This window comes from Filicampus tigris, chromosome 11 (genome assembly GCF_054856515.1).
Source record: "Filicampus tigris isolate MCC_2025a chromosome 11, RoL_Ftig_1.0, whole genome shotgun sequence".
Taxonomy (NCBI): Eukaryota; Metazoa; Chordata; class Actinopteri; order Syngnathiformes; family Syngnathidae; genus Filicampus; species Filicampus tigris.
The window spans coordinates 23,195,825-23,208,514 of NC_141227.1; the positions used below are offsets into that span (position 1 = coordinate 23,195,825).

At 46.1% G+C, this 12,690-nt stretch overlaps 1 protein-coding gene across 3 annotated transcripts in view; it reads left to right on the plus strand.

Annotated features, from left to right (window-relative positions):
- Nucleotides 1–12,690, plus strand: part of camkmt (calmodulin-lysine N-methyltransferase) — a 124,615-nt gene that overhangs the window by 2,437 nt on the left and 109,488 nt on the right. For all 3 annotated transcript variants that reach the window (XM_086045067.1, XM_086045066.1, XM_086045065.1), the window contains 2 exons: nucleotides 441–619; nucleotides 700–764. In XM_086045067.1, coding sequence (XP_085901193.1) covers nucleotides 441–619; nucleotides 700–764 — 244 coding nt within the window. The remainder of the gene's footprint in view (nucleotides 1–440; nucleotides 620–699; nucleotides 765–12,690) is intronic.

A 12,690-nucleotide genomic window follows, 5' to 3' on the forward strand; every position in this document is an offset into this window, starting at 1 on the left:
CGTGTTTGCATACATGTTTTGACTGAATGGACATTTCAGAGGAATCACTTATATTTTCTAATGCTTTAAAAAAATCAATTATTTCTGTGTAGGTTCATGCAAGTGAATACTCTGGAAAAATGTTTTTATTGTTTTGGGATTACAAAGTACAAAAGGGGGGAAAACAAAACAAAATGCAAAACGTTTATCATTTGTGTTTTCCTTCAGTGGAAAAGGGGAAAAAATTCAATAAATTGTAAATCAGATTTTTGTGGGGAGAAAAGTAGATTGTGTTCCCCCACAATTTTTTTTTATCATGAACCTGTTACGTTATTGCAGCTTATATACCTATGGCAACTTTTCTTTCAATTTTACACTAATTTTGAATATCTTGAAAAAAACTTCTTAGCTAAGCTAAAATGCTCATTTTGAAAAGTAATTCGCTTTTTCTTCCCCCTCAGGTTTTGTGTCGGAAGCAGGAGGACAACCCGGAAGTCAAACAGGCATCTGTCCGCAGATTTGCTACCTTTGACCTCTTCGTCAGGACGAGGCCCGCGTCCCGCGACTCCGCCGACACCTCAGAGGAGCAGTGGGTGGAGTACAGAAGTGTCTTCTTTCCCGAGTACGGTGCCTTTCTCAGGTACGCACACATGTGTCCATGTCAACATGTCAAGTCCCGAATGGAACGTGAGCGCACTATAATTCTTTTCAATATCTTAGGGACGACCTGGGTCCTCTCCGAGTTAACGAAGTGCTCAACAGCTTCGACAACACCGGCAATGTCTGTGAGTACCCTTTAACTTCCTTACTTGACTGTGCGTTTTGTGCTATTATATGCTATTATCCATCGTGACACACACACTGACCAAACCGCCAACGTTAAATGAGCCTCATGCTGGGTTCAGCTAAGCAAATGATTGACGCTTTGATGTTGTTTGGCGTATCATGTGCTACCCTTCAAATGCCCTTCATGTGGAAGTGGAACAGCAGTTTGGTTCTTAGCGGTTGAATGTACTGTTAGCATGAATGATTTGGAAAGAAACAGGGCAGAGTTACGCCCCCCCTCCTCCCCCAAAAAATTCACTTTTTTTGTAGGAATTATAATTCAGTTCATTATTATTGTCTAACAGTGTTGATAATACTTGGAATTAATACATCTCTTATATTGTGTGGCGTACCCAAGATCAGTGGTGTCAAACGTATGGCCTGTGGGCCAGAACTGGCCCGTCAGGGGATCCAATCTGGCCTGTTGGGTCAGAGCACATAACTCAAGGTTTTCAATAAAATAACCTGTTGTTGCTAGTTTTGTCCACTGGGGGGCGCACCGACAACCACTAAATTGACATTCTGAAATTAGTTAGTCAGGAGTTGACACCCAATATCGAAACACTTGATGCCAAGTATCAGGAGGAACGTAAGCCTGTTGAAACCTTTGTGAAAGATTCTCACCTTAATTTGTATGATGTGATAAATCAGTTGAGGTGGTCAAACCTTCCAGAGGGATGCTGAAATGTATGTTAATTTAAAATGATTTCTAGATCATTGCATTTTTTTAAAGGTGCATTCTGTATGTAGATCCACTGTGATATGCAAGTTGCACCTGCTTAACACCACAGGATAATCACTCAGGATTTGACAGGGACAATCTGTCCTTTATTGATTGATCTGAAAAGAGAGAAAAATCTCAAATTGGGCTTGGTTGTTGGTATGTTTGTACTCCATTTGAATTATTGAACAGGTTTAATGTTTACGATTGACTGTTTAATGAGTTGATCGTGCAGGGAAATAAAAAATCACTCTTAACAAACCCCACACCACACAATAATCACTCTTGATCATCTTTTAGAGTCATCCGATAATCGGGGCTTTGCTGACTTTGACTGGAAGGGTCAGTGGCACGTGTGCGCTTTAGACAACGTTTCCCGTGAGCCAATTGTGAAATGGTCCTTCGTAAAAAGATTTGTGCCGTGGAAATGGGGTCTACTCTAAATTGCGTCTGTCGAAATTGCAGCGTAGTTTCAAGGTTAACTTTGGTACCGATCCACCCGAAGTTGTCCACTCTACCGACTTCCAGTCACGTCAAAGCCCAAGTTGGCTCGACAGACTCCCCCTTACTCGCGATCCATTCATCAAGAGCCTCCTTCTGTGCCCAACCACGCTTGAAAGCCGTGCCATGTCAAAGATGATAGGTTAGCCTTAACCAAGCAGATGGCACTGCAGGAGTCTGGGTCAAGGGTCAAGGCCGTGGCTAGAGGCGACTTCCCTCGTGCAAACAACAACAACGGCGGCCTAACACAACAGTCTTCACTTGCGCGCATAAACTCCGCCGAGGAGACAATAGCGTCAAGTAAAAAGACAAAGGTCATCGTGCTTGGTAGGAGTTGATGCGACTTCTTTACAGTATCGTTCCGCTTTTAGTCTTCCCTTGTGTTTCTGCTTCCTCTCAGCTGGAGTCATGCTTGGCCAGATGGGTAAGTGAGTTCCTGACTCGACTGGTGGATTAGCACAGCCGGAGATGAGAGCATCTATTGAGCAGGGGAGAGGAAGGCTGGGGGGGGGCGTCAGTGGGTGGGCATGCCAGAGGTGATTTGCCTGTCTTTCTTTACCTCTCCATGGACACGTCTTTATGGCACGCTCATTTACAGATCATCTTAGAGCATAATTTGCTGGAGAGCACACCGATAGAGAACACTTCAAATTGAAGCCAACGGAGCGTCCCGAAAATCTCACCTCTGAAACTCATCGAGTAGCGCCCCTTGGAAAGATGGTGGTGGTGGTGGGGGGTGGGACCCCGACACCGGTTTGACTGGTCGAGACTAAATTGGGTGAACATGCACACACAAAAAAGTATTTTCCTAAAATTGAACAGGAAGTCAGCCATTTTGTTTTGAAGCAACCATTTACATTAAAAAAAACAACAACATTTTTTTGCCTCCAAAATTGAACAGGAAGTCAGTTTTGGTTTGAAGATGCCATCACAGGCAATTTCCAGGGACTTTGAGGAACTTTGATAAGTGAATTCACACAAACGAGGCCCAATCAGAAGCAGCTTATCCGAGACTGATAGGTGGTGCTCGGTTGCCAAGCTTTTGTGGGCGGAGTATTTGTTGAAATATTTGAGGATTATCCATGAAAAAGGAAACTAATAAATTGCCTCCACAAGATCACATCTCAGTCAAACTTGCTGCTTACTTCCTCGATTAGTGAGTGCCCCCCCTTGTGGCGATTGCAAGTCCCATTCAAAACGGCACCTTTCATACGTGAATGAACTCCTAGTACAGAATTTGACCAAACGAAGCGAGTCTCTGGGACCGGTTAGCGAGATTTTCTTCCTTCGCCATCAATGTGGGACAAACACGGTGTCAGGAAAGTTTATTTTGAAGATTTACCACGAGCAAGGAAACTGGACAAACTCGCCTCCTTTTGTATTTATTGTGAATACTCCACCCTAAAGAGAGTCATTTTCAGTTTGGCGACAGGAAGTGCACTTGAATAAACTTTTGCTCGTGAATTGGTCCAAATATACCCGGCAGATGGGCGACACTAAATTGCCAAGCTTTTTCGCCTTCTCCACTTATTGTGAGCGTATCATGACAACGTTTAATGACCTGTATTTTGAGGATTTGCCATGGAAAAGGAAACCCTTTTAAAAAAAAAAAAAAAAAAAAACGTCTCTGCGGGATCATATCTGGATCAAACCATCAAAGAAAGCAGAGTGGAGCATCCACGGAGCCATATTGAACCAACTCTCCGCTGGGTGAAAGCCCCCCTTAGATTAAGATGAAGCTAATGCGCCATGTTCAGGTCGGTCCTCACACCTAACTGCCCATGTGTGCATTTGCGTGGAGGAGATCTTGTTCCTTAGACAATGAGCTGACCGCCCCCCCCCCGCCCCCTCCCTCCTCCATCCCATGTTTGGGACTAGCAATGCGTGAGATCAATTAGAGCTGGTTGAGAGGAGGCTCTGAAAGGACCAGAGGTGACCCTGTCACAGCCCTGGGGTATGCTTGTGTTTCTGCTGGAAATGGGAGAGGAACCCTTCTAAGTACACACATACCGACTGATGTGCAACCCTCCGAATGACATGCTACCTCCCCCCAGCCCCGGAAAAAAAAAAAAAAAAAAAAAGTGTCACACATCCACCGCTGCATCTGGTGTACCTTGGCCACCTTCCCCTTGCTATCTCGCTAATCCCTCAGCCCTGAGGTGTGGACAAGCCTGGATCCTTAGGGGTCCTTGTCCTGTTCAATAGCTGGCTAAAAAGCCCGGCCGGATTAGCCCACTAGCCCTAAAACGCCGACTCAGCTTTAAATTGCTACCCCCTGTCGACATGACCCAGTCTCTCCCTTTCTCTCTCTTCGGCGCTTTTGTGTTTGCGCCACTGCCGAGCGTGTATGTGAACAATATGTGACGTCTTAGCCGACAATAGGCCGGAGTCAATGGCTTCACTTCCACGCATGGAGAGCAGACAAGGAGTCGCAATCAAAGGCAACGGCAGAGTCTTAACGGCTCGGTTCTACTTTAGTTGCTATGTTCGATTGTTTGACGATTTGCATGCGAGCGACTTGTCTCAGCTAACACGCTTTACGTTTAGTGAATCTGATCGTTTCCATCTGAGGGTATGTCGTCCGATGCGTTTCCCGAACACTTGAACCACGTACAGTCAATGCGTCGACACGTGCGGTACACGTTAGAGGTATTAAGGATTAGCGGTACAGAAAATGAATGGGTGGATGGATTGATAGTTTTACGCAAAGAGTTTTTAAATTTTTAAGACCCCACGCATGGTCAAGAAAACTGGCTCCTACTGTAGGGTGCGGGGGTCTCGATATCGTCAACACCACACGCTTAAAGCGGAAGTCAACCCAAACATATGTTTTCAAGAATATCTTCTTTGCAAGCCCACTGGTTGGAACAAGCCATTCTGATAAATATTGCATTTGTGGAATAAGAATTAATCCGTCCGGTTTCAGCCATCTCCATGGGCGGCCATTTTGTCACTTCTGTTGACCGAAAATGACATCACGGTTACTCAGGGCTCAGATAACGACCAATCACGGCTCACCTGTTTTCTGAATCTGAGCCGTGATTGGTCCTTGTGAGCAGTTGTGATGTCATTTTCAGTTGACAGAAGTGACAAAATGGCCGCCCCCCGAGATGGCTAAAAACCGGTGCATTTTGCCGCTTAACTCATATCCCACAAACGCAATATTCATCAGGATGTCGTGTTTCAACTAGTGGGCCTGCATGGAACATATTCTTGAACAAAATATGTTTGGGTTGATTTCCACTTCAAGTGAAGTTTCGTCCCTCAAGACGGAGATGAGGCAAAGTCCCAAGACTGATCTGTGAAGGGGCAGGAAGAGCTTCAGGTCAGTTTTCACGTCACAATCGCAGTCTGGCCAAACTCGGTGTTGACCACACACCAAAAATGTAAAACCGTTGACTGTTTCCTGAGCCGATCGGTACGGGGAAACAAAAGTCACTCTTAAGTCACAAGCTACTGGTGCTAATTTGATCACAAGCAAGTGTGCCGATCACTGGACGGAAACGTGGCTTTACATAAAGCTGCGAAGAAGATGATTCAGCTTCAGCAGGCACGTACCGTGCGTGGGTACATTTTTGGCGCCTTCACTGTATTCTAACAAAAGTCGCCAGCCGTGGAGAAGTCGTCCAAGCGCCGTTATATTTGTAGCTCATTACGTGTGAGCAGCTGGAGTTTTTTTTTTTTTTCCACTGCGTTGATCACATTGAACTTTTTGAACTCTGACCTTGCGCCCTCCCTTCGCTTCTCTGCTCGTCAGCGGGAGCTCATCATTGTGACGGGGGCGGGGGCACTTTGTCCCGGGTGTTTTTCATGAGGGAGTTGTAGGTGTGCTCGTTTCCTGCGAGGGATCAGGATTTTCGCCCAACCGCGGTCTCGCCCCGAGGGTTCGGACCACTAAGAGTACACCATAGGTGTTTTTTTTTTTTTGTGTGAGGGTTTGAGGTAGTGAGCCTCTGTTGACATTGCAAGGCTGTTGGCTAAGAGGACCACAGCGGGGCTTTGGGGTCACACGCAGGATCGTTACCATGTTGAAATCGGTCACTGGAATTCATTGATGCAGTTAGGCTCATTTAGTCTTGTCTATATTTATTGTCTTTACACATGTATTCCGATTAAATGGCCGGTCGGAATAAAACTGCTTCATGTACACATCCCATTCGGAATATTTTGACCCGCTCAAACCAATTCCGATCGAGATTTGATTGCGAACGAGTGAGGTAGTTTATGTCGATTGTTAATCTGATCGGCGCGCATGAAAACTCGCACTTATTTCGACATTTCGCAACAAACTGTCTTTACCGCGCATGTCTGTGACGTCAGTATAGGGATTTCTGCTAACGAAAATGAGCGCGCTACCCGCAGCCCGTGAATCTCTCAAACAACGGGCACAAACGAAAAAATATTAATCACGATTATTTGGGTAATAATTGAAATCACGATTATTCAAATGATAAATGAATGACAAAAACGTTTAAACGTAAAACATACAGATACATTTCTTTGAGACACTATAATTATGTCCTTTTGGACGAAACAAAATGTATCAAATTTGTTAAAATAAGAAAAGGTGCAAATGTAGATTTCAATGTGTAGAAGACAAACATAGTGCATTAGACATAAATGCAGATTAATAATCGTTTTTTACGATTATGCCAATTCTGTAATCGTGGAGTGTCATAATGGGAATTGTAATTGAATTTCGATTAATTGCACAGCCCTAACTCACAGGCGTATTCTCTTCCCACGCTGCCAAAAACTAAGAAAGTTGTATCTACGAAACTCGATCGTGATTTTCTTCCTCTCCTCAATGTAACAACACATCTTCTTCTACTCCTCGGTGTAACTACACGCATCTCAATACAAGGAGCCACGCTGCCCCCAAGTGGCCAAGTCGTGCACAGCTTGAATAGCGCTCCCATCAAATGCACATACACACACACAAACAGGGCAATACATAAGATATCGAAAGTATGGAAAAAGTATTGCGATACATCGCAAAATGAGATTTTTATTATTTATTTTTTTTTCCCAGCCCTAGTGCATAACCATCTTGCGTTTAATGTGATGTATCAGGTGTCCCTCCAGCCATCAGCAGAACCCCGTTTGCATAATTATGTCGACTCATGGTGGCGCAGTGCTAATTATACCTCGTTAGATAATAGCGCATGACGGGGAGCTGGCGGACGCACGCACGCACGCACACATGCGCACACTCACAGTTGTGTCAATGACAAGGTTTGCGCTCCCCCGTGGCGCTGTTTATAACACGTTCTGTATAGAAGGGGCTTGTGTGCCGGTGGTTTTCATCGGATGGAATGGAAGAAAAATCCCTGTTCTGAAAGAGCGCAACATACGGCGAGAGAGATTGATCAGGTGCTGCAGAATATTTTTTTTTTTTTTTTTTTTTTTTTTTTTTCCCCCCGGAATGTTTGAGAGGAGCTAATGATGGCCTAAATACCAGCTGGTTTAAAACCCTTCTTTTCATTCATGCTTGAATATGATACCTTTCCATTAAATTAGTAATTATGTTTCCCATCGGGAATAGAGAGAAATTTCGCCAAATTCCTCAGCTTAGCATCATGTGGAAATTTACTGGACATTTTCCAACCCTCCCAACGCTGACCAAGATGACTTTCGCACCTGTCCAAGAGATTTCAAAGGAATAGTTTGCCGCACGCACACGCCTGCGAGCGCGCCATTGTGCACTTGGAGTGAAGCTCTCGAGTGCAGCGTCGCGGCTGCAGGGCACATTGAGAAGGAGTTGGGCCAGTTGACTTAATTGAAAGTAATTGATTTCCGCCTCCGCGCCGTCCTCACCGGAGGCCAAAAGCAGGACGGCAAGGACTCGCCTGCCTGCCGCCGCCGCCGCCGCCGCCGCGTTGTCCTCATGCACTCTGGGATGTTCACGGTTTAGCGCTGAATGCAACCTGACGCCATCAAACCACACGGGCACACACACACACACACACACACGCATTTAAAAAGTCCCTGCAGTAAATCACCGCGCAGCTTTGAGCACAATAGGGATTGAAGGTGAGCTCTTGGGCGTAGCTTTGCCCTGAAGGCCCCCCCACCATCCCCATTAGAGTTGATAGGATACGTGGCTCGAGTGTATCCTATACGTGTGTGCGTGTGTGCGCCTGCACTATTACCGGCAAGCAGCAGGGAGTAAGGTCAGGAAATGAGTCGAGCGTTAAAGGGGGCTTCCCTTCTCAGTGCCGTTGTATTGTGACGGCCGCTAATACTCGGCTAATTACAAGGACATACTTTAACAGCAAGCATGTCTCCTTCCTTTTCTTCGAGCCCATAGAAAATGCACTCACCGTGGAATTAGGTGTAGGAGAAAAGCAAGAGTAATAATAACAGGTCGCTGCCGCTCGCCTTAAAAGCAACGCTCGCCCTCCCTCTGGACGCAGACAATTATTGGATTTTTCTCCGTTTAAGTCAGCCAACCCCGACATTACCCCCGCTTAATCGCCTTCCTGTTGGCTTCTAATTATGGAAAGCACTTGTTATGCATGGAGTCGATGGACTAAGTCCTCATAAAGAGTTTGCGTGTCCGTGATCATTTGGTGTCAAACTTGTTTTCAATGCAACCGGGCGTTAACGGTACGCCAAAAGTCGCGGTTCACTAGCTACCTTGGTTGTAATTCTCTTTGGGTACGGCCAGGGAGCCGAACGCAAAACAACCGCTTGACGCTTATTAGAAGCAAGCAGATTTGCCGACGTTGCAAATGAAGCGTCGAAGCTCGTATCTTTTTATTTCGGAAAGGGCCGACCCTCGCGAGGATGAGCGGCTCGGATAAGGGATAGCATGTCAGGGGGACCCAAATGCAGGGAAGCGGGGGGGGGGCAAGACTGGGGAGCAGAAGTAATCTAAGAAGAAAAAAATGTATTTATATATATATATATGTAGCAATATATAGTGCCATCGCTAGCTAGTCCTATGCTAACATGCTCGCTTTACGCGGCATTTTCAGGTGTTGCAGAAAGCTGTCAGGGTTTGTTTTTCTGTGAATAGTTGTGCCTCAGGTTCTACAGAAAACTTTGTGGGTAGGTGAATTCGCAAATGGCGACTCGAGAATCGGCAGGGGTTCACTGTATACACGTCCAGTCGCAGCCACTCGCATTCTGAAGCGCTACACTCACTCTTTTGCTAAATGGCCCCCGCGGGGGCCCTTGACTGCCTGTCAGCCGGTTGCGCTACAGTAGGCGTTGGCGCTAATAGCCCGCGCTAAATGCTAATGTGAGCTAGGGGGGGGGGAGCTAACTGATTTTCAAGTGGCCCCCTGAGTGGGCCTGCTAATTGCTAACTAGCGTTAGCGCCCGGCCTGCTGGGGCTCATTTGGATTGCGGCCATGCAAGCTGCAGTGCGGACTGAGAGCTTTTAATAAGGGCCATATTAATCTATTTGCCTTGTGAGGACATTAAAAGAAGTTATTATTATTATTGAATAATGATTACACACACACACACACACACACACACGCGCCTGGTCATGCTACACATGCACTGCGCAGACTTTCCTGGTCTGGCTCATTCTGTCACCATCTGCCCACAGCAGGCCATGGCGCCACGGAGCTTTTGTGTTTGACCACTGAGGATGAAATAACGCGCACGGCACGCACACACACACACTGCACCAATATTCTGTAATTATTCAGGTGGCAATGAAGGAGTCGATTATTTTTGTCTGTCTTATAATGGATAAGGTAGAAAAAAAGCATCCGGTATGTATTCGGTCCAAAGCTACAAAGCATAGACTCGATGCATTAGCGTTTATCTGTGACTTGTGACAGAAGTTTATTTTCCCAACACTTTTTTTTTCTGAAAAAGTATGCCTTTAAGTATAAAAATGTATAAAAATGTAACTGCTGTCATGCGAGACTTTAGCTTATTATCCGAGACCATTGTTTTGCCAGCGAGCATCAGTGGTCCCTTTGGCTTTTTACTAGGGATGTAACGATGAATCGAAATAGATTTGACCAGAATAATCGATTAATCCATTCGATAAATGGATTAATCGGTATAATTAAATTCATCTCGAAAATGATGTCTTGAAACGTTTTTTTTCCATTCCAGATGCATACAGGAAGTAGCACATTAGTAGCGCAGAGACAAGCATGGTAGCGATTTAAAAAAGAAAAAATAGAGTCAAATCGAAAATAGGGATCTGAAAATGGAATCGAATCGAGGCTTGAGTGAATTGCTACATCCCTACTTTTGACAGTATTTCAAAGAAAGGAGCCACACTGCCGGCAGTTAGGGGACTGCCTGACTAATGAGCAGACTAACTTTTAAAAGAGCCGTAAACGAGCGTTGGGTTCGTTTCCGCTTTCAATTCTGCCATTTGTCATTTCCCACCTTTCATCTTTGCTGCCTCCTGTTGCCCTCTGCGCCCTCTTGCAGCGGCCCTCTCCACCGCCCTGCGCTGATTGCCGCTGAAGGCTTCCCGTCACCGCTACAATCACGACGGCAGCACACATTGTGTGCAAGTGTGCTAACACGCGCGCGCGCGCGCACACGCACGTGCGCATCGTGGATAAGAAACACTTTCTAAGCTTTTATGCTGTTTTCCCAAGTGGCTGTTTTTGAGCGCAGCCACAATGGAGGGCCTAATGCGGATTTGTTTAGAGAGCTGGTTAATTGGAGTGGGATGCTCTAATTGCACCTCTTTCTGCGTGCGCGCGCGCGCGCGCGAGCGTCACCTGGCCTTTGCACCGTGTGTGGGAAAACATTTGCTTGGATGTAAACTGGCCGACGTGAAGTGCGCAATCAGGCAGCGTGGCCGCGGCAAACAACGAGCGCGTTAGAGTGATGACCGTAATAAAAGGTATCAGCATCCTCCGAGCCGGCCTCCTTCATGGAAATGCGCACCTGCGTGCCCCAGTGGGGGGCGCTCCAAGTCTGCCTTTAACTCTGATGCTGGCCTGTGTGTGTGTGTGTGTGCGCGCGAGCGAGCGCGAGTGCGTGTGACACACAGATCCCCAATCAGTTGGTGTATTAAAGCCCTCTCAGTTGTTTGGCCGTCTCGCGGCATTGTGAGCGTGTGACTTTTTGGCGCCGGGATATTTGTGGCACGAAGCGGCGTTCCCACGGTCGTCTTGGAAATTGACTTTGAATGTTGTGTTGCGCTCGGAGCCAATTCAAATCGCAACAATTTTCCTCCCTTGTGCTGTGAATTGATCAAATGTGCTTAACCTTGTTTCCAGAAAAGCAGCGATGCGCTCAGAACACTTTTCTACGGACAAGTATGAATAGAAGTAGTTCATTTGAACCCCAATTGTGTATATTCTTCTTCTCTTCAAGCAGAAATCAGCCCAAACATCTTTTTTTTTTCAAGAATACGTTCGCAGCAAGCTCACGAGTTGAAACAGGGCATTCTGATTTCATTTTGCGTTTGTGGAATAAGTGTTAATCCACTCCTTTTTAGCCATCTGTGGGGGCGGCCATTTTGTCTTCTGTCACCTGAAAACGACATCACAACTGCTCACAACGACCGCGGCTCAGATTCAGAAAAACAGGTCCGCCGCGATTGGTTGTTGTGATCCGTTGTGATGTCATTTTCAGGCGACAGAAAGTGACAAAATGGCCGCCCCCTGGCATGGCTAAAAACGGCTGCATTTTGCTCCTGTTTTTGGCATTCCACAAACGCAATATTCATCGGAATGCCGCGTTTAGACTACTGAAGTTGCATAGAACATGTTATTACAAAGACTTTTTGGGGGTTGACTTCAACTCCTCCCATTGGACAACCTATATTGATATTATTTAGGACAAAACTGAAATTATTAGAAGCTGAAGCACATCCTTCCCAGCAGTGCCTGAAATTATGGCGGGCGGTGTACCTTCCGCGCCGCATTCCTCTCTATATTGCGTACATAAACATACTTACATACATAAGATGTTGTCGTGTGTATCGTATCGTATAGCGCGCGCGCGCGCGTGCGTACCTTTTGCGAGTGCAAACACACGTTGCGTCCTAAGTGGGCCCACAAAGCAATCGGTTGTCGCCATTGAAGCCCACGCCACTCACACAAACGCACGCATGCTGGCGTGGCTGGCCGATCAATTGCAAACAAGTGGCATTCACATCCGCGCGTCCGCTAAAAGGACGCGGGAACAACAGCTCTCGTGTTTGCTGCGTGCTCATGCGAATGTCGGGCTCCTTGCTCTTCGTATCTTTCCGCACCTACATACGCACGCACGCACGCACGCAGCGGCCATCTTTAAGCCATTAAGGCCTAAAGCGGCCTAAAGTCTCAGCAGCTCCCCAAAACCGTCGGTCGCCCAGAAATTCAGCACCTTCAAAATCATGAATATCTCCGCCCCTTGTAGCAGACAGAAACATCATTCCAAAAGAAATCAAGAGCTTAGACACGTGGCTTTCACGCAGGCAGAATTTATTATTATTTACTGTTTCAATCGAAGATGTAAAAAGAACGTGTCAGTGCAAGAGAAGCACTATTTTAATTAAAAAAAAAAAAAATCGAGTGCTAATGACCATCCTCTATTCTGTTACAAAAACGTCAGTATGGCGTCTACAAAGCATATCATTTCACGTTCGACTGGTTCCACTGCAACCAAAGAGTTTTTCAAGGCGCAAAAAAAGTGGAATGCGATGCAACGGCCGAGTCAATCACCTGAGCCAAATTTGACTGAGC